Source organism: Mya arenaria, chromosome 2 (genome assembly GCF_026914265.1).
Source record: "Mya arenaria isolate MELC-2E11 chromosome 2, ASM2691426v1".
Lineage (NCBI taxonomy): Eukaryota > Metazoa > Mollusca > Bivalvia > Myida > Myidae > Mya > Mya arenaria.
This window is the reverse complement of record NC_069123.1, coordinates 30,243,488-30,266,259: the sequence shown is the minus strand read 5'-3', so window position 1 is coordinate 30,266,259 and position 22,772 is coordinate 30,243,488. Positions and strand designations below refer to the sequence as shown.

The 22,772-nt window shown below is 34.1% G+C and overlaps 1 protein-coding gene across 1 annotated transcript; it reads right to left on the bottom strand.

Moving 5' to 3' along the window:
- Positions 1–1,292: 1,292 nt before the first annotated feature.
- On the bottom strand, positions 1,293–15,160 carry LOC128241624 (uncharacterized). Its single transcript, XM_052958642.1, has 7 exons — positions 14,868–15,160; positions 7,105–8,146; positions 6,895–7,003; positions 5,976–6,086; positions 5,395–5,719; positions 5,082–5,263; positions 1,293–4,246 (listed from the first exon to the last, which is right to left on the bottom strand). The coding sequence occupies exons 2-7, from the start codon at positions 8,139–8,141 to the stop codon at positions 2,900–2,902; spliced, it is 3,111 nt and encodes a 1,036-aa protein (XP_052814602.1). The 5' UTR covers positions 8,142–8,146; positions 14,868–15,160; the 3' UTR covers positions 1,293–2,899.
- Between the last annotated feature and the right edge of the window lie 7,612 nt (positions 15,161–22,772).

The following is a 22,772-nucleotide window of genomic DNA, read 5'->3' as shown; positions in this document are numbered from 1 at the left end:
GTGCAGATATGTCACAAGACAAAAATAACAATGCACTGCTATGATTGTAAAATACTCAACACATACAATAAGAAATTGAAGGAAAAACAATTTGTTATAGTTGGCTACTTACCAGATATAGTTTGTGGTTTGTAGAAGAGTTAGCCCGGATTGAAGCTGGCGACGATTCCTCCGCGATATTTTAGTCGAACATTCAAAATGAATTGTATATAAATCACTTATGATAACAAACGTTTCTCGACGTTAATTTTTTTTAATTTCCATACGTTTATTTTAATGAAATAACAAAATAGCACGCCCGACACTTCACATTCATGGACTACTTTTAGCCGAAGTACCACAGAATTGGGCGGGTTTTGACAAGCTGGCGGGAAATTCAATGGACTACTTTTATTACCCGGTACTGCACAATTTGACAGAGAGGTGAGCGCAAGACTGTGCTAAGTGCATTCTTTATTGCTTTACACTTAACACAGTCTTGCGCTCACCCCTCTGACAATATGTAAAAGCATAAATTACTACGAGACAGGATAAATCATTTTTAATACCTTCATTTGACCAAAATGCAAATAATCGAGTTTCAGACTCGCACAATAAATGATTTATTAAGACACATCACACATAATAATTGAACTATGCATGTGGAAAACATGATAGATATGGAACTTCTTTCAGCGCGGCATTCTACCTGAATCAAGGGGTCCGCGAAAAATAGTGTAACTCTGAAATATGGTATCAAACATGACTCCAGAGAGTTTGCCTAAAGGCAACTCAAAAATCACAACTCATATTTATCGCGTAAATACCGGATACCAACATTTCATCAGAGCATAATATTTACATTCATTTCGAAATTTCTCATTTTAATTTATACATAATATCAAGTAATCATTCGGACTTAACAGATGCAAAAGAAAATACTAGTCAGCTCAAATCATTAAGTGCTCCGCTTCATAACAAAATCATTCAGTGCAACAAAAAGGAAAAAACGAAATCACATCAGAAATATCAGCAACAATATTGACGATCGACATTGCCATCGACAGTCACCGAGTCAGTTTTTCGGTTTATAACATTTGAATGCCATACTGATGTCTTAGCCGTATTCCTTGGGAAAAGCTCGATTTTGACAGGACATTTTACCAGATAACATACTTTTATTATAAACAATAAAGCTGTCGAAACGCGTAAAAGATATAGTTCACCTTTACTTTATACCATCATCTTACATGTCTCAAATCCATTTATCAACATCATCGAAAAAAATGCGTTCACCACGAAAACAAACACAATGAAATACAACATTTATTGCCTTGAATATGCTTGACATTTATTTAACACTACATTAAAACCTATGCACTACATTTCTCGTTCAAATTAAGCAGAACAAAGAGACATTTTTAAAGGTTTTGCAGTTTCTAGTTATAACCTTTGGAAGTTACATATCTTATACAACATTTTTTATTATTGTTATTGATAACTGTTTTCGTTTGTTATAATCAGCACTGAACTATCTGCTTTCCGTAATGTAAGTGAGCTTTTTACATGATTATCTTAATGTTCACTTGTTAAATACACATACGATGTATCTTGCAAACATTATAGAAAGTAACAAAAAACATTCAAGAAAATGAACGTTATAATGGTGTAAAACATACATAGTCTCATACTTAAAATTTCCGAATTATATTAAAGTAAAAAAAATGTACAAAAGTAAAATAAATTAATTTATTAATGGTCACCTTTGTCTCAGTAATGATTCAGATCAAGAGATTTTCACAAAAACAGTTGGGAAGGTTGCTCATAGAAATATAGAGAAAACATTAGACCGTTGTATAATAAGAGCGTAGCTTGGTGAGTATATGAAAGTTTTAATGAGATGTGAATGTTAAAACAGTTGCTTTAATAAATGACCCTTAATTTTGTGTTGATTTTTCAAAATTCCTTTGACAATAGAACAACATATCGAATAAATGACAATATGATTAATACATACTATGCAAACGAAGATCAGATGACCTAACAACAAAGCATTTCAATGGTATTATAGCAAGAACATTAAAGCAAATAAGATAAACGTTGATGACTACATGACAACTTTTATGCCTCATTAATAAAGCATTATGTAAAAATTTTCAAATATTTTGAATCGTTTTGTGTTGGTTTAAATAATGGTTTCCATATAGTCTAAAGATACAATGTAGTTTAATGTTTGAAAAACAAAGTTTTAAATACAACCGCCTAAATAAAATGTTTATGATATTTTATACATACATACAAAGTGTAGTTTGTCAATAGTGCTGAAAACATACACAATTGAAGCAGTTAACACAAAACAGTTTAACTTAATTGCATCAAATAGCGAAAGTGTAAAGACAGCCTTTTTTAATAATGCAATATAATCTACAGGGACAAGCTAAGAAGTCATATCCAACGCAATTGTAAATGTATCTGTACAACATTTGGACTTTTAAAAAGCATTACATTATAAAACTATCAAAATATCTTGAATGTGCGTGTTTCACAAAAAGTATTTGGGTTTAGTTGACAAAACGATCGAAGATAAACCTGTTGTGTTTCTAGAACATTCATAAAAGAATATGACATAGATTGTAAGTATTTTACTTCACATCCTCCATCGAATGCACACATGCAGGAACATAGTATAAAACATTCATAATGTATATAAAGCGTGTGTCAAAAACATGTTCAAAACTCAAACAAATCATAACAGATACAAGTATATGCAAGAGCATCGCTCAAAACAAAGTTCATGCCCCTGAACAAATGTTATTTGAAAAATCAACCGTTGGACGACATTTCGAGTTATAACATCTGCAATGTTCTCACTATATGGTTTGTTACTAAAATCGATTTGCTCAAGAATCGCTGGCGATGCCTACCATCCGAAGAGATCCTTAAATCTTTGAAATACCTTTCGCTTATCCTTCTTTCGTCTTCCTACAACACCTAGGGTGTTTGCCTGCGTTTGAAATGCTTCAAAATCCTTTTCTACTTCTGCACGCCTTTTGAATCGGAACAAAACTTTAACCCGCTGTTGCCAGCCCTTTTTCCTTTGCATTTTTTCATTCTGGATCATCAAATCGATATGCTGGGTGACAGTTAACGGATTCGGCCGCAGAGCGATTTCCGCAAGCCTGACGTTACAATCTCGAAACGTGAGCATCATGTCATCAATAATATCAACCATTTCCTCTAGTTCTTCTCCCATTTTTTCCACCACTTGCTCCTGTGTTAACAGCTTGCCTGAAGCTTCTTCATATTTCTGTTTCATTAAGGCATAGTTCTTTATCTCTTCAACCAACATGTACTCAAATATATATGGCGTGTTGGCGTGCTTGTTCCAGTAGCAATTGTCTGGACAAATTCTGCAGCCACCTGTTGTTTGATCCATAGCCCAGCATTTACTTTTTCCATCGTCATTCGGAATCTTGCAATTTTCATGACACGTGAAGTGGCAGTGAGTGCAGTTTGTAACATGTTGGCCCGGCGGCAGATCCCTCTTTATCTGATGAGTAGATATTGTCGAATACATAAAATCCTTGTTGTCCGCAATTATAGCTTTGTTCTCTTCAAAAAACCTTATTTCCCCTTTGAGCTGGTAAATTTTATGTAATCCCATATCAAGTTTTGGTTGCAAGTTAACTACAGTCATTTCCAGGCGACAGCGCTCATTCAAGACGTCTGTTGTAAGCTGCAGACTTTTCGTTGGGAGGTCATCAATATAGTTGAAGAAGTTTCTAAAGCTTTTCATTCCCATAGCCCAGAACATTGGCGAAAGACATGTGCTATCTATTCCTTTGTTTTTCGCAAATAGCCCGGAATTGTTGAACGTAAAGCGCTTTCCAAAAGGCAATCCAGATTCTTTCAGAGCGGCAAAAACAGGTGGGTCCAATCCATCGGCGAAAGTGACCAATGAACAGATGTTTTCCTCTATGTCTTTACCAAACAGAGACATTATTTGTTGGAAAATGTAACTCTGAATTGGGGTAAGACGGGCATCCGGTGCTTTGATGAGAAAACAAACAGCATCAATTGACATTACGCCCTTTGGTTCTTTCTCTGAAAATAATTCCTTAATTTGTTGTACAATTTCTTGGTCTCGTTCAATGCCTCTTGTGTCTCCAAACCCTGGTGTGTCGATGACATGTATCGTGTATTGCAGACGACTTCCTTTGATGGGATAAAGGGTATAGCACGTTATCCATTCGGTCTGTGAAAGCGCCTAAGTACGAAAATAATAAATATTAAAAATATTTGAGGTCCAACTGTCGCAGTCAATTTCACAGAAATAGCATTGTATTTTGCAATGATGACAGCTGTGGTGCAACATCAAAACAGTTGGTGGTTTATATCGTTGGCTATTTTGACTAACGTTGCAAGCGTGGTTAATGCTTTGCAGCATTACAATAATTTTTATTTATTTAAATTAGCCATAAACATACCATAAGTATCATACAATGAAAATTGATGCTGTTATTCAGGTACTTTATCTAAAAAAAATTATTGGCTTTAAAAGTTTACATAAAAATAAAAACAGTGTCTGCAAAATATCAGATGATTATAGTCAAGAACCAAAATAATATAGAGACATGCTTATGATAGCGTATGTCGCTATAAAAGCTTATCCGCCAACTTGGGTAAGTTGTACACAGGTTATCTTAGTTTTCACATTTTAATCATTCATTGGCTATTAGTGATAATTGGGTAAATATTGACCAATAAATAAACAGTTTCGCTTACTTTGACCAAACCAAAGAATAAACCAGTTGTTTACAATTGGCTGCTAAACATCTACTCATTAATAATTTCTTAGACACTCTGTAATCGTATGATGTATGTAATACATAGAGCAATACTAAAATGCACCTTTCATAGGACGTGTTTCTGGCGGCATTTTCGAAAGAATGATTTAATATTTCTCAGAATTGCAAATAAATATGTTCTCCTAATGTTTTGAACGATGAAAAGGTTATTATTTTTTTATTAACAATTTATTTTTAGTAAATAATGACAGATTTTCATATGAAATGTATCATTTAGATGTTGTTCATATTTACCTGGTTCTTTTTCTTTTTCTTTTCCTCATCCTCTAAGTTGACAATAGAAAATCTGAAGGGATCTTGCCAGTTTACACCCATAACATAGTTCGCTATGCCATCGACAAGCGTGCTTTTCCCAGTTCCTGTTTCTCCAATCATCATTATATATTTTTCTTTTACCAAGCCCTTCGGTCGGGCACCTACAGCATAGAAAATGAATATTTGGTTATCTAAAATGTTTGAAAAACATTTCGATATTTTTTTCTAAAATAGAGAACTTTTTTTATTTAAGAGTAACGACAAGGCCTATCAACTTAAATGAAGATTTTACCGACTTCGAATTTCCTTGTCTTTGCAGAGTCATTTCTAGCCTCTTTCACTTCTGTAAGAGGTATCGCATACAAGTCAGGCGACCAGTTGTTATCTTTTTGGTGTTCTTCGTCAGTTAAGAGTACTGAAAAATCCACAATTCTAGAGGCCGGTGAGCTTTCTGTTTGAATCTCGTCACTTTGTGGGCTATACGGCCCTTCTCCGTCAATAGAGACTATACGAACTCGAAAAACGAAGCGAGCATTGGACTTCAAGTTCTCAAGCTTAACCGTGGATTCTGTGTATTCGCCATGATATATCCGCCACTTGCCTTCACTATTCAACTCCTTTAAAGTCAACAGTAAATATAGTCGATAAAGGACAACCTACAGAACACTTCTTTAAATCATAGTAAATAATCATTTAATTTTAGACAATCACTTTGAATACTTTTATGAATCTTCGACGCAATTTATTCGAAGATCTAATACAAGTCATAAAGAATTGTAACTGGAGTCAAGCAATAAAGTCGTAAAAATACCAAAGAAATGCTACTTGTGTAAACAAAAATACAAGAAAATTGGTTTTAAAAACACGCTTTACCTTATAAGCAATCTGAAAGTAGTCATTTGGTCTGAATCTTTCCGGCTTGTTCCAAAATAGTGTTAAAGAATCGGAGGATATATCAGTAACAGTTGGCTGACCAGGCTGTTCCTGAAGGGTAGAGTAAAGAATAATATTCTAAAGAACTGGGACATGGAAATAATTAAACACCATCTGTACATTTGCGTAAGTTTAAAACTTATTAAGTGTTATAATAATGTCAATTTAATAGTTCGAACTCAACGCAATAAATTTCTTTAGCATGTAAGAGCGATTTACATCTGTGACATTCCCATTTCAAGTGATCCTAATTTAAAAATAGATATTAAAGATGCACTCTTACTCCCATAGAAGATTAACCATAATTAATAACATTGTTTTTATTTTCCAAAAAAGGATGAACAAATGCCGAAAACAAAGGTTTATCAGTCAAAATCTTTATCTTTAAAGTGACACTCTTATTCAAAATCAATACATACACATATATAACAAACATAAATTTTGAGTGATTAATCTTTAACTACTTACTAAATAATGCATTTATGGAAACTATTAATTACTGATAACAAGATTGTAACCGTGTATTTAATAGCAGAAAGCGCAAAAAAAATTAAATGATTGGTGAATGCTAAAAGATTTACTGTGGTCTTCTATAGTCTCACAAGGTAGATATACCGTGTTTTATGCTCATTTCTTTCAAATTAAACTCGGTATCCTTCATAAGAACCATTGTTTTCGACATTTGTTCATCTTTTTTGGTATATTAAAACAATTGTATTAGATGTGTTAAATCTTTCATTGGGAGTACATGTAGTAGAGCATCTTTAAGTTACTCCGCAAATATATCATAAGCTAATTTCGAAATCCATATAATTTAGCATATAAAGTATATTGTTGGCATAAAAAAGGAAAAACAAGCCTGTGTCCGATGTTGTTCCATCTGCTCCACCTTCTGATGTGTATCGGTCTCAACTGATCTATCAAGGCCGTGTTTTGGCCTGACTGATGAGAATCCGGGTTCAGATAACCTGTTAATAAAACGTTTCATTTAAATGTTATTTTGAAAAATGCAAATGAACTTCTAATAAACAATGTTTTATCATTTTTAATTTATAAAAAAAATGTAAACCTGCTCATGGACTCTTTCTGTCCTTGGATATTGTATTCTGATGTAGGAAACAAGGCATGGTGTCTCGTCTTTTTCTGAGCGCCATGGTACTTGGCACAATGGTCACAAAGGAGCTCGCCATCGCATTCCCTGCAAAACATGGATGCTCCGTTCTCCAAGGCTTGACCCTTGCATGGATCACAAAATAGAATTTGTTGTATTTTCTTTGGTGATTTATGGGTTAAAGCCACAACTGGATACAGAATGTGCTCCTTTGTTATCTTTTGTACTTTGTGGTAACGCGCACAGGCATCACACAAAGGTTCATCGTCACAGTCATGACAAAACATAGTCGCTATGGAATTAATCGACTGAGCCTCACATGGCTCACAGCACCGAGGAACCGCCGGAGAGGTCATAGGAATGACATCCGAGACATCAAAAAGCTTGTGCATTCTCGTTGTCTTCATGGCTTTGTGAACGTTCGTGCAACTTTCACAAAGCAATTCATTTTCACATTCTGGACAAAAGTAAACTGCGTCTCTTTGATATCCCTGCTGTTGGCATGGTTCGCAGTATAAATGTCGCTTTTCTACATCTCCAAATTCTGAAACTTCAGTTAACTCATGATCTCTCAGCCGTTTTGATGCAGAATGTCTTTCCTTGCAAGTTTTGCACAACAACTCTTCACATTTTTTACAGAAAACTTCGGCAGCTTTGTCCACATTTTCGAGAGATTTGCATGGCTCACAATATTTGGAGAATACAGAAGTTTTAACTGAAAAACCAGACGCTCCTTTATTGGACTCAACATTTACCATTTTAGGTATGTCCAAATCCTCGCAAAAATCCGGGTCATCAACTTGAAGATCTTCAAATGCTATTGGTAAACGAGGCTCCTTCCCAACAATCTCAGAGTGTTGCTTTTCTGAAGGACGATCACCATCTTCTTTCTCTTCTTCTCCGCATTCACTTTGAGCCGCCTCGTCCGTCGACATTTCAACTTCTTGATCTTGACTAACAGTTACGTCACCTTCTTCCATTTCGTGTTTTTCCATTGTCACTGTCAACAGGATCAATAATTACTTAATAAAATGCTAGTAAAAAGGAAATATATGAATGGGACACAAATCTAGACACAAATATTCTAACCTTTGCTCTAGCAAAGTGTTGAATTGGTGGGTTCTGTATGGGTTCTCTACATCGCCTTATTTAATATATTAATGATTAATAAACAAAATCCATCTGATATCAGATTTACGCGTTAAAATCATTTTATTTGAAAAGTTTCTAAAACATGCATTCTTAAATGATTTAACATGTTCTATGACCTTGACCTCATGTCAGCACATTTCCAACGTAGGCTATGCGACACGATTCATCAGTAAGACATTAAACGAAAGATGCATAAATATAATGAACCTCAATACGTGGAAGAATAAGATGCGACAAGAAGTGCAACAAATCATCTGACCCGTAAATTATTTGGTCTAAAGTGTTGGCAGGAGAGTTTCTAGTCCGAAATGGTGCACTTTGGGCGTATTTTGTTACTTTTTTTCACTTCATATATTGAAATAAAAAGTAAGCTTGGACAATCTTTTTTTTATTTTATTATTTTTATTATTTATTTATTTATTTTATTTATTTATTTATTTTTTGGGGTGGGGGGCGTAGGGGGTGCCGGTTGTGCCACCCTGGATCCGATAGTGGTATCCTAAAACTTTAACCGAAGTTCCTGAGTCAATGTCAGTCAATCAGGGGCCATCGATCATTATTTTTTGAGATGGTATGGAGCTATGTAACCTAAATGTGTGATGGTCCTGAACACTGTATGGAGTATGGAGTGAATGGAATGAAAGTTATTAGTATTATATGTGAACATTCCAACTTTAACCGGACGCCAACGCCGGGGTGAGTTGTATAACTCTCCTTATTCTTCGAGCATTTGCCTCGTGACATCGTTGAATGGATTCATGTAGTTTCGAAGCAACTTTTTTCCAATTTTAGTAAGAATATGATGTGGTAACTGTTACTTGTGAAAATTGGCAAAAAAAAAAAAAAAAAAAAAAAAAAATTTTTATTTTATTGGCGCCGCTCTGGAGAGCGCGCCTATTATGGAATGGGAATTTATTTTAGTTAGTGGTAGGAGCGGTTTTTAAGTTGATTGACAGTTGGGTTTTACTGTTATTTTATTATGATTAAAAAATGCAAATGGATGGCGATTGCATGGGTGTTAAAAATCCTTTTTGTGGTTAAATAGATTGTCTTCAATTTATCTTCAAAACATTATATTTGAAGAACGACAAATAAGTTTAATAACTGTTCCCGTTTCGTTTACGTTTTCCGATTGGTTAACTGTAATATCATGTGCCGGAAAATGTAAATATTCGGAGGAGTTCCGAATGAAATGTAAAATGTGTGGACCGGTAATTATGTGAATGGGAATAATTATGTTTTATGTTGTTTTGTTATGTTTACTGCATTAATAATCAATGAGTTAAGCTGTTTTCTTTAATTTAATCGATATTGGATTAAATGTTCACCTAACTTTATTTTTTAATGTGTTGAAGGTGACATTAGTAAAAATGTATTACGATTGCCCCCGAGTTGTTTTATTTTTAGAACACTACACATATCCGGATGTTGCTATTTTTAAAACCAGAAGGTATTTCCCCGCTATTCATAGGTCAATAATGGAATTTCTTCATCGTCGATTAATAGTTGGAAACTCGGTTTTGTCATGAATATACGTTTAAAATAAGTAAACACTAAAAATGCACACTGACAGTTGATTACGATACATCCAACAATTTGAGTCATTACAGTAAAACATGGATTATAAGTGAATTATACGCGTAAGAGAAGATTTTCTGTCGAAAAAACTAATGTCAACAATCAGCATGGAATTGGGATATTCGTATCAAAGGGCTATTCATGTAAGTATCCTTGAGTAGTTGTGTAAGTTTATGTGTTCACAAATGTTTGTTTTTTAATTTCTTTGGAATTCTTAAATCATTTTTATTTGCTAAACGTTAAGACAGCGTTTTAATATTTCTACATGTACTATGAATATACATGTTACATACTTTACATCTACTTATAATGCACCAGTTACTTTTAACCAAAGCCCCACCAGGTCCGAGGAATAGCGAGGACTTTGACTTTCTGTCCAGCCAACCCCGGTTAAAATCCTCGTCCTCGCCATATGCCCCGTACCCCAGGGAGCCTAGGTAAGGCATATTCCCTGCTATATCTGGCTCAAAGACAAAACCACCGTATTCACCCGGCACTGCGAGGCCACCTGAAAGTTAAAAATACAGCCCATTTCCCCGGCATATCCCCGGCATAACCCCAGACCTGGAGGGCCGTGGTTACAATTGACTGGTGCATTATGTACATGTTACATATTTTTAAATGTACTTATGTACATCATTTATGTATATGATATGAGTATGTAATCTTTTATTTGAATGTTTTATCTTAGAAAAATATTAGACTTAAAAATACCCATTATTTGTTTACAAACTGCATATTTTCAAAATAAACCTGTATTAAAAGATGTACATGGTTTCGGGCTGGAAGCCACAACAGCTTGGACACAGGCGACATTCATTTGCTTGGTGTAGGTCTCGTTGAACGCCATACTGTTGTGAATCATTATCAACCATATGCACAACATCTACACATTTGTGCCTACCAACCCTTACTCTTGGCTAAAACGGATATTAGTGCAGAATGTATAATTAATACATGTGCATTTGTATTTTACGGTTGTAGTTTCTGTTGGTTGATAATCAGAAGTCTAATTTTTTCAGGCAGGAAAAGGACTGAATATTACTATTATATGAAGAATTCCAGCCTGCATTAAATACTTTGTTGGATCATTGAGACAGATTTGACATCCATGTCTATCCACATCTGATAGAGATGATGCGAGTATTTCATATAAAACATATTTGAGTTGGTGTTTGTTGTTTTATTAACTCACTGTTTTCAATAATCCAGTGGTTGTGGTGGTGGTGATGGTGGTGGTGATGATGAATTTTATTGATAAATTTAGTAATTTTCTTTATATTATATACATGTATGTATCAGCTTATTGTTGTTGTTTTTAAATAATGTTGAGAAATATTAAACTGTTTATATTTTATTTTGTATATGTATGGCAGTATTATTATCTATACAAATTAGTTAGAAAGTACTTTTTTTTTCTTTTACAGCACTAAACATTCTAGATGGGTAAAGAACCTGAAGGGGCATGAAAACCAAATCAGCATTGACTCAGCATTGAGTAATTTTCATCTGTGCAGACACTACAAGTACAAACGCATGGGAACAAACCAAACTTCAAATGTTGAAGAGTGAAGAATTATTGTGAAAAGTTCTAAATGTTAGAATACCATTGACTAAATAAAACAAATAGACATCGATTACCAACAGAGGCTGTTTACATGTTATAATATTCAAAAGACATTAGTTGAGAACTTTCACTCTGACATTTTTGGAGGGGCATTACCGCTTACTTAGTGTTCTTGTTTCTTTACATATTTTAATTTAAAAGTACATTCATTGTTTTTAAATCTGAATTCTGAATTAGTATCATAAGTAAAATTCATTTATATGAATGATTACATTTTATGAATAAGTCCAATTGAGCTTTTTACAAGAAAAAGGTTGATTTTTAAGCATTTTATTAGTTATAAAAATGTATAGTTACATGACATTATGTATATTTTCTTCAAAACTGAACGGTAAACTATCATAAATTGTCTTTTGAATTGTTCATTAGACATCATAGAAAATATTTAAATGATTTCAGCAGGTTGTCTTATTATTAACTATTTTTTATGAATTTATAAAACTGCTATATATTTTCAAACATCGAAATACTGCTCTGTTCCGAAGACTCACAAGATCAATCAAAATGATTTTTTTTCCATGTGTATCAATAATACGTTCGGTTGAACGTAATTTTTCTGTTAACTGAAGTTTATTTTACCAGAAACTGTTGTGTTTATTTCATAATCTCTGATAATGTGAAAAAAAATCAAATAAAGACAAAATATTTTTAATTAACAGTAAAAAATCTTCAAAATTTGGATAAAAGTCCCATAACGTACCATGACAATAACTATGTTGTCCGTAAAAGCTTTATAAAAGTGTGTATTACTTATACCTTAATTCAGTTCAAATAATTATGGCCTTTAAGGATTTGTGTTTTCATAATATAGATTTCCTGTTATATTGAGCTTTGTCAATTTGTGTTGATGTTTTGTTTTATGTACAATTACTACTTCTATTTCCTAACTTTTGTCTCATTTGTCAAATTGAATTGTTACATATTTAAGTGAAAAAACACACACACTATTTTTAAAGATGCACTCTTACTCCCCAATAAGACTTATGATAATTAATATTATTGTTTTCATTTTTCAAAATGGGTTGATAGATGTCAACAACAATGTTTCTAATGAAGGATCTTGAGTTCAATTTGCTAATAAGAATGAACTTAAAACATGGTATTTCTGCCTTGTGATACTATAGTAGACCACAGTAAATCTTTTAGCAATCACCAATTGATCATTTAATATTTGTCATGCATTCTGCTATTATAAACAGGGTGACAAGCTTGTTATCAGTAAACGATATTTCAGTAAATGCATTATTTAGTAAGTAGTTATTGTTTTTTTCATTCAATTTGATGTGTGTTATATATACAATTATATGTATTGATTTCAAATAAGAGTTTCACTTTAAAGATGCTCATTTAAAGATAATGAACAGACACACAAAAACTAGACACATTTGATACTAATTATACGAATGATTATTTTTTTATATATAGGTGACCTCTGATTTGTTTTGGAGATATTCATAAATGGGTGTTATTTTTTATTGTCTTCAGTTTCTTATACATTTAAGGATTTTTATAATTGCTTTTCTGGTATATATTACAATGTAATTTAATGCAAATGAAAACACACTTTAAACTGGACACATTTGATACTAATGATATAAATGATTATTGTTTACATGTACTCTGATTTGTTATGAAGATATTCATAAAGGGGTGTTCTTCATGTTATTATACATTTTGGACTTGATTTAGTATTGCTTTTCTGGTATATATTCATTTAATGCACAAAGAAATTATTTTAAGTGTTCAGTATCACTTCCACACATTGTTTACTATTAGGTTTTTTTTTGCATATTTGGCCTATTTATGCTTATATGTGCATTGTTGTATTTCAAAACCTTTGTGAAAAATAGAAACAGTATTATTTCCTTCATACATAGTCTGATACATATTCAGTTTGAATGCGTTATTTTTATCATATTTGAAAAAAATGCCATTGTCCAATAAGACACATGCTGTTTTTGTGTTAATATCAACTAAAACATCCATTTTCTACTCTTTTTTACTAGGTAAATGAACAAGTTAACATTAGTATTATTAAATAGCTAAAAACAAGGCATGTTATGTTATAAATGCATTTCATCTAGTAAACAATGTTCACTTTTTATATAACAGTTCAATAATTATGTTCTATTTATGTTTGCAACTTTACAGTTCAATAATTATGTTCTATTTATGTTTGCAACTTTCGGACGAAATGATAATATTTATTAAAGTACTACACAAATTGTTAAATTGTTATTTCATATCACTTCTTCATGATGAATGAGGTAACTTATTCTTCCCTACAAGTTGTCATTCCAGCATGGTGACGTTGCCCCCTCCCCCTATATGATTAGAATTGCAGTGTACATGAACAATAACTCTATTTTAGCGTATTGCAAGAGTTATTCCCTTTGTATCTTTTCCTGTCCGGAGCATAACTAGAAAACTACTTTTTTTGGAATTTCATTAAACATCATTCAATGGTATTTAGCACAACGAGAGGAAGTGCAGTGCACAATGACTATAGCTGTTTTTAAGCTAATTACATAATTATTGCCCTTTGCCGCTTTTTCTTGACCAGAGCATTACTTTAAAACTACTTATGGTATTGAAATAAAACTTGGTATATGGGTATGTGGCAATGACAAAAAGTACAGTGCACAAGCACCCTTATTCTGTCTTGTTCATTAATGTACCCCACCCCTAATGAAATGTTCAACTTGAAAATTTTCAATTTCAATGCTTTTGCCTATGTTGTCATACAGAAAACTACAAATATTTTGAGAATTTCATAGATGCGGTTCAATGCACCATAATATGCTTGTTGGCCTTGACATTCCTTGTTTTTCAACATATAACAAGTGCATAAACTATTAAACGGCGCCCTTTTATGCTTTGCATCAATGGTCTTTCTTGTTATCTTTGTAAAGGGTGACGACTTGACCCTGAATTTCCATGTATTTGCCGACATGACCCTGTTTAAGAGGCCATAACTTTATCAAATCTTAACCAAACTCTACATTTTTGGACTTTCCTTGTAGAGTTAGTGTCAATCTTTAAGAAAATGTACAGTTTTAACGAAAACAAATGCAATTTCAAACCCGAATTTCCTAAATAAAATAAAAAATAAATAAAAAAAATATTTTTTTTGCCAATTTTCACAAGTAACAGTTACCACAACATATTCTTACTAAAATTTGATATAAAAAAAAAAAAAAAAAAAAAAAAAAAAAAAAAAAAAAAAAAAACGTACGGGAGCGTGGTGTGTCAAAACAACGCAACCTGCCCCTGTGACCTCGTGCACCCACTTTGTTATTGTTGAATGGCATAACATATAAAATATGACATTGCCCGGGAGAATACAAATAAAGATATGTCTTACCTTGTTCACTGCTTGAATAAACATAAGTTTTATCTTTTTCGAAATCGAAAGTACACTTTTTCTGAAAATGTCATTTGGACGGAAAACGGAAAAGTGGTTCTTTGTTAAACGTCATCTGTTTTGGGTTGTAAAGTCCTGGCGTATAAAAATAAAGATATGTCTTGCTTTGTTGAATGCGATAAAAAAGTTCCACCTTTCTCGAAATCAAGAGTACACTTTTTGGGCGATACTCAATCGGAACTCCTCGGCTAGTATCAAGATATGGCAAGTTGTTACGATTGGGCGATACTATGTACTCGGTCTTTCACCGTATTATCCGGTCTCATCCGGTCTCCTTATTCCCTATATAGATTCAGTATTTTCTGAAAATGTCATTACGACTGAAAACGGATAAGGCCATACCAAATCGATTCACTGTTTAAACGTCATATGTTTTGGGTCTTAAAGTCAGAGTTGTTTTTAAATTAAAACAATTTCACAATATTGCAAAGAACACTTACGAATTTAAGCTGATATGATACTTAAACAAGTATGTATTATAAATAATCACTCAGTGGACATTTCAGAAGTTCTAAGATCCAGTTTAGAGACAATAGTTGAATTTCATCCGAGAAATTTCATTATTTTTCTGAATAACTTTCTTATTTGACAATATATCATCAAGATCTCGCAAGACATTGTTGAATATGTAGTCTGGGGCATTTTGACATAAAAACGAAGTACTAAAGTCGACAGACCTTTCCGTAATAATGTGAATGCTTTTTGATCCAAAATATGTAAAATCTTTTTTGTACACTTTGATTAACTCCTAACTAACGCAAAACATGTCGCCAAGAATAAATGTTTCACTCCCAAAAAAAGATCGTTTATCAAAGCTAAACACATACATGTATTTTTTAAACGTTTCAGCTTTTGACCTTCCCCGCCCACTTTTGCATTGCTGCCGACCCTTAATAAAATATGTTGGGTTAACCTCCGTGGAATGGTCAGATAAACCGGAGTTCACTCAACCCCATACTTGTTCAAACACCTGTAAATAATGGTAGCAACTAAATGGAGCCAGAATCATCATGAAGGCACAGATGAATACAACAAATCAAGTTATATTGTGACATGATAAACTTAACTCCAAGCTGGGGGTTATAAAAAAAGAATACTCAAGCCCATGCGATTATATGAACAAAACTCAATGAGGTTATATGAAGGAAATTCTTCTTAATTCATTCATAAAATTTGCTTGTGTTTTCCCAGCCGTTAGGTTATTAGTTTGGTTTTTGGAACCGGACACTAAACATATAGTCGATTAATTATGACCTTATGAAAATTGGCATTTGCAGAACGATCGATAGCAATAGAATACGAATTGAATGATATCTATTATGTGCATTGAGTGTAAAAATTACCTGAATACCATTCTATAACTTCATGTAGAAAACAACTAAATCAATACCATTGAAATATTATTTTTTGAAAATATCGGAGAAGCACTTGCATTGGGAAACCGATGACATGCTTGACAGCTAATTGAACTTTTAGACGTGGTCCACTGGTTGAGGAAAATTTGAAATAAAATCCATTATTTTGTTTATTTATTATTTTATTTATTTTTATTTTATTTATTATTATTTTATTTATTTATTTAATTTTTTTTTTTTTTTTTTTTTGGGGGGGGGGCCTCCATCCATTTTTCATCCTGATTTACAGGATTTGTCTTACCACTAGATGTCGGGTCTTATGATCCAAAGCTGCTTATGTTCTTCTTAGACAAGTGATAACAAATTTGATATGATGAACTTACAAATCCTTTACATAAACATTTTCTCGTAAAAGTTAACAATCAGTTGAATCGAGGTGAACGTATCGGTTTCCCAAACATGAATGTTTTTTACATTCTTATGCACCATCTAGCTGTTTTTACATTATAAACAAAGGAAATGAAGTTTCTTCTAATTCGTTTTATTCAAACATAGAATATTATATCTTTAATAATAGGGTGTTACACGAGAGCTGTATAGAAGAACCTTTGATAGGAGAATCTGTAAACTAAGATCTTAAAGATACATGCTCCAGATGTAACTTTACCTTTTTGTTGATGGGAACTTTGTCTTACTGTATTGTAAGTAGTTGTTATAAGTAGTAAACAGCAAAGTAGAATATTGAATCGAAGAGTTTTAACTGATATTATATGTTTCATTGGATTTATAGTTCATTTTACAATTATATCATTTAAAGTTGAATGTGGGGATGTAGCACGCCCCCCCCCCCCCCGTTGTCTTTCTCTAGCATGTCGGGAATGACCAACACTTTTCTAGTAGACCTTTGATCTATAGGAATCACCAAAATCAATATGGGTCATTTATTTACCATAATCAATGTGCGTACCAAGATGGAAGATCCTACACATAGTCGTTCAGAAATCATTGATCGGAAACGAAAGTGCAACGCTGACGACGCCGGACAAATTAATTTCTTAAAGGGATTCGTTCGTTCTGCATGTCCTTTTGATCACAAACAATGATAAGACATTGCAGTTCATTGAGGATAGTTATCTGACATTTTCACAACAAAAATAAACAAGAGCTGTCACAGTATGTGACGAATGCCCCCGAATGTGACATTGACCTACGAACAAGGTCAGTACATGAACAGTTGATCTTGCCTTTACGTGTCAAATACATATGGCAAGTTATTTTAAATTGCCTCTGAACATAAAAAAAATACCACCCATACTTGACAACCTACACTGGTATGTCCTTATATTCAGAGTTCCCTTGTGAATAAACACTTTCTTTATCTTTCACCTTAGAGGTAGGGACATGGGTCTTGCGCACGACACGTCGTCTTGGTATGTGGAACACATGTAGCAAGTGATTTTAAAATCTGTCCATACAAGGGAAAGTAACAGCCCTGACACGACAACCTAAACTCTATGTCCTTATATGCAGCACTCCATTGTGAATAAACACTAAGTGTGACCTTGACCTTTGAGGTAGGGACACGGGTCTTGCACGCGACACGTCGTCTTGGTATGTGGAACACATGTGGCAGGTTATTTTAAAATCTGTCCATACAAGGGAAAGTTACAGCCCGGACACGACAACCTATACTCTATGTCCTTATATGCAGCACTCCATTGTAAATAAACACTAAGGGTGACCTTGACCTTTGAGGTAGGGACACGGGTCTTGCAAGCGACACGTCGTCTTGGTATGTGAAACACATGTGGCAAGTTATTTTAAAATCTGTCCATACAAGAGAAAGTTACAACCCGGACACGACAACCTATACGCTATGTCCTTATATGCAGCAATCCATTGTAAATAAACACTAAGTGTGACCTTGACCTTTGAGGTAGGGACACGGGTCTTGCACGCGACACGTCGTCTTGGTATGTGGAACACATATGGCAAGTTATTGTAAAATCTGTCCATACAAGAGAAAGTTACAGCCCGGACACGACAACCTATACTCTATATCCTTATATGCAGCACTCCATTGTGAATAAACACTAAGTGTGACCTTGACCTTTGAGGTAGGGACACGGGTCTTGCACGCGACACGTCGTCTTGGTATGTGGAACACATTTGGCAAGTTATTATAAATCTGTCCATACAAGGGAAAGTTACAGCCCGGACACGACAACCTAAACTCTATGTCCTTATATGCAGCACTCCATTGTGAATAAACACTAAGTGTGACCTTGACCTTTGAGGTAGGGACACGGGTCTTGCACGCGACACGTCGTCTTGGTATGTGGAACACATGTGGCAAGTTATTCTAAAATCTGTCCATACAAGGGGAAGTTACAGCCCGGACACGACAACCTATACTCTATGTCCTTACATGCAGCACTCCATTGTAAATAAACACTAAGTGTGACCTTGACCTTTGAGGTAGGGACACGGGTCTTGCACGCGACACGTCGTCTTGGTATGTGGAACACATGTGGCAAGTTATTTTAAAATCTGTCCATACAAGAGAAAGTTACAGCCCGGACACGACAACCTATACTCTATGTCCTTATATGCAGCACTCCATTGTGAATAAACACTAAGTGTGACCTTGACCTTTGAGGTAGGGACACGAGTCTTGCACACCACACGTCGTCTTGGTATGTGGAACACATGTGGCAAGTTATTTTAAAATCTGTTCATACAAGGGAAAGTTATAGAGCCGGACGGACGGACGGACGGACGGACGATGCGATTTTAATATGCCCACCTTCGGGGGCATAAAAATTGGATTACTATACTCAATTATCTGGAATGTCCCATCATTGTCTGGACGCAGTCATATAAGTTCGTAACAGAGTCCAACAGATCAGGAAAGGTCCGGAGAAGTAAGCGCGACAGTTAGGTGCGTCCCGTAACATTCAGGAAACTCAGCCGATTTTGTACAGTCGGATTAACATCGTGACTATGTAGTAACAGATTCTGCTATATCGGATCAAACTCCTGTTTTGTAGGTACGGTGTCCTATTGAGCGGGCATAATATGGAGACAATTTTCATTGTCGTACCCTTACCATCACGCGAAACGGTTTTCTTACGGAGTTCACTGTCTGATCTCTGTCGGATCGCATTCGGGAGGCTGTCGGGACAAATTCGGTCATTTTTACCATGCACAAGATACAAATCGGATCAGAATCGGATTGATAACGGGGTAATCAGGACGTATTCGGCTGGAAACGCTGGAAACGGCCGAATCGGGACGCTCCCTTAACAATATCGGATTGTCGTACATTTACCATAACGTGAAACGGTTTTCTAACGGATATCATCCGCGTCGGTTCACTGTCTGGTCTCTTGTCGGATCGCATTCGAGAGGCTGTCGAGACAGAATCGGTCGTTTTTACCATGCGAAAGATAAAATCGGACCAGAATCGGATAGAGGACTGGATATTCGGGACGAATTCGGTTGGAACGTTGACGGCCGAATTGGGACGCTCCCTTCGCAACATATTATTGTTCTCGTGATTAAATATATGTGTTTACAAATTCTAACATTAAGTTTAAATTTTCGGCAAAGAATCACCGGATCTTGATCAGACTTTGACAATTTTTAATCAGGAATGGTCCTATCAAGGGCGGCAGTTAAACTCTTGAAAATGTGACTAAAATAACTTATTAAAACAGCACCCTGGGCTTGTTCTTGTAATTGAATTTCCACTACAGTCACCGATATTGTTTATCATAAATCTTGGGTCCATAAATATTGTGCCCTTTGCACTGTTCATGTAATCGGTAAAGAGTTTCACTATACATTTGATTTCCTCACATTTTTGAAATACCATTTTGTTTTCCCCCGCCTGATAAGGCAAAGTTCATGGATTGGAAATGAAAAGTAGGTGGAATATTCCTATATTAACATGTAATATGGACGCAGAGAAATGGACCGTCCATTATGAACGTTGGAAATACGTTTGAGTTTGTTTGGAATTACTAGTTTAGTATTTGAAATAAAAGTTTTGTATATAGAGTAACATTTGTAATAGTTTCTATGAATTTGAATGATTTCAAAGTGAAAGTTCAGATATGTCTGAATTGATAACAGTAAATAGTGGAAAATGACATTTTAAGGTACCTTATGATCATGTTCACTGTGTGTTATTTTCAAGCTCATAGGAGCTTCATATTGGTGATTATTGATTATAACCTATCATAATCGAAGTTGATGGAAGTAAATCAACATAGAATACACATATTTATTATCATGTGTTCAGTCATACATGTATGAACATAATCCGACCAATCACTACCATGAAATGGTTTCGGACAAGATTTTTGTAACCTAGTGACCTATTTTTTTTATCACATGTGACCCAGTTTTCTATTTTTTTTTTATCACATGTGACCCACTTTTAAACATGTCAAAGAGTTCATCAAGGAAAACATTCCGATCAAGTTTCATGAATATTAGACCATACATATTGCCTTAAATGTGTTTCAAAGATTTTTTCTAAGATTTGACCTAGTTTTTGACCCCATGTGCCCCACTTTTACAAGCGTTCCATATTTAATCAAGGGGTACATATTTACCAAAATTGAACATTATCCGACCAATCATTTCCATTCCGGACAAAAAAAATTCTAAGATTTGACCTAGTGACCTAATTTTCGATCATATGTGACCCAGTTTTAAATAAGTCCAAGAGCTCTTCAAGGAAAACATTTTGATAAAGTCTTATGAATATTTGACCATGTATAACGCCTCTAGTACGTTCCAACGATTTTTCCTAGGGACCTGGCTTTTGACCCCATGTGACCCACTTTTTGAAGTGGTCCATATTTCATCAAGGGGTACATCATGACCAATTTTGAACGTAACCTGACCAATCATTACCAGATTTGACCTAGTGACCAACTTTTCGATCGTATGTGACCCAGTTTTATTTACGACCAAGAGTTCATCAAGGAAAACATTCTGATTAAGTTTCATGTATAATGTCTCTAGTATGGTCCAAAGATTTTTCTAAGATTTGACCTAGTGACCTAGTTTTTGACCCCATGTGACCCACATTTACAAATGGTCGAGATTTGATCAAGGGGAACATTCTGACCATCTTTGAACATTTTCCGATCAATACTTAACAAGATATGGTACCGGAGTGACGGACGGAAGGACGGTATGACGGACGGACAACGCCTAAACAATATCCCCCTCACGAAACCTTCGGTTCGGCGGGGGATAATAATTTATGTTTATGAGGAGAGCTGATTAAATTCCCGAACATATTGCTGCAAACATTATGCTCAAAATCCTTTTATTTTTCTTGTCATATAAAGGTTTGGTCAGGATAAAATCCCAAGATTACAATATACTGACCTTTGATTATTTCTTTGACATTCTTCAGTCCTTTCTAACAGGATCAAGCTTTAGCTTGGTTTTAAAATTCTGCCTTAAAAAGTTAAATTGCTTAAAAAGATAGGGACATAAACTAGTGTATTGGTTTGTAAAATCAAATTTGAGCATTGGAAAGAAAGGCTTAGAAGTTTATCCCTTTTTTAACATTAAATCTAATCAGCAAAAGTACAGACACATGAAACAAGAACACTTTCATTTTTTGCATTTAATATTTGTTCTCGTAACATATATAAACTCTATATGTAGAAAGCAAAAACATCAATTTGACAGTAAATGTGTGAAAATGGTGGAATGCCCTTAATTCACATAAAAAATGTTGAAAAAAATGATAATATTCAATAATGAAATGCAAACATTAAAGATGCAATATTTGAGATTTAAACCGAATAATCCATATGACAATTAACATTTTGTAAGATATGACCAAATCATTAAATGTTATAAACTTAAGTGTAAAAACCACATTGATATAAAAAAAAAGATATTTTTTCGGCAAACATTTTTTTAAATCTCCAATCTTGCAACTTAAATACTTTACAAATTAATAAAATTTACATCATGAAATAACATCATTTCCAAATGTTTGGTAATTTTTTGTTTCAAATCTTTATAATCAAAATGTTCAATAGCAAAATAGCAATTTTCGCAATAAAAATAAAAATAAAACATAAAATGTTTGTAAACTTAACAAAACATATCAAGCAACAGAATTTAAGGTTACATATTGACAGTGTGCAACAATAGCGTACTACTGATGTCAAATGTGTTGAAACCATATGAGCCGAATCGCACGATCATTGGCCTTTGGACATAACAATAACAACTGAAATAATCATGAATTATTAATTTCTTCCAAACTTCTTTATTTTAAAGGATTGTCATTGGCGCATCATTTTCTTGACGATTTATGACTATTGGTTTACTCATGTTTCCATAGCAACCATGGATTTCATCCAAACTTATTTTGACTGCATTCAGTCTGTGTTTGAAAACGGCCAAATGTATTAAAAATACAAAAATGAATCATCATTTTTTTTCGTTT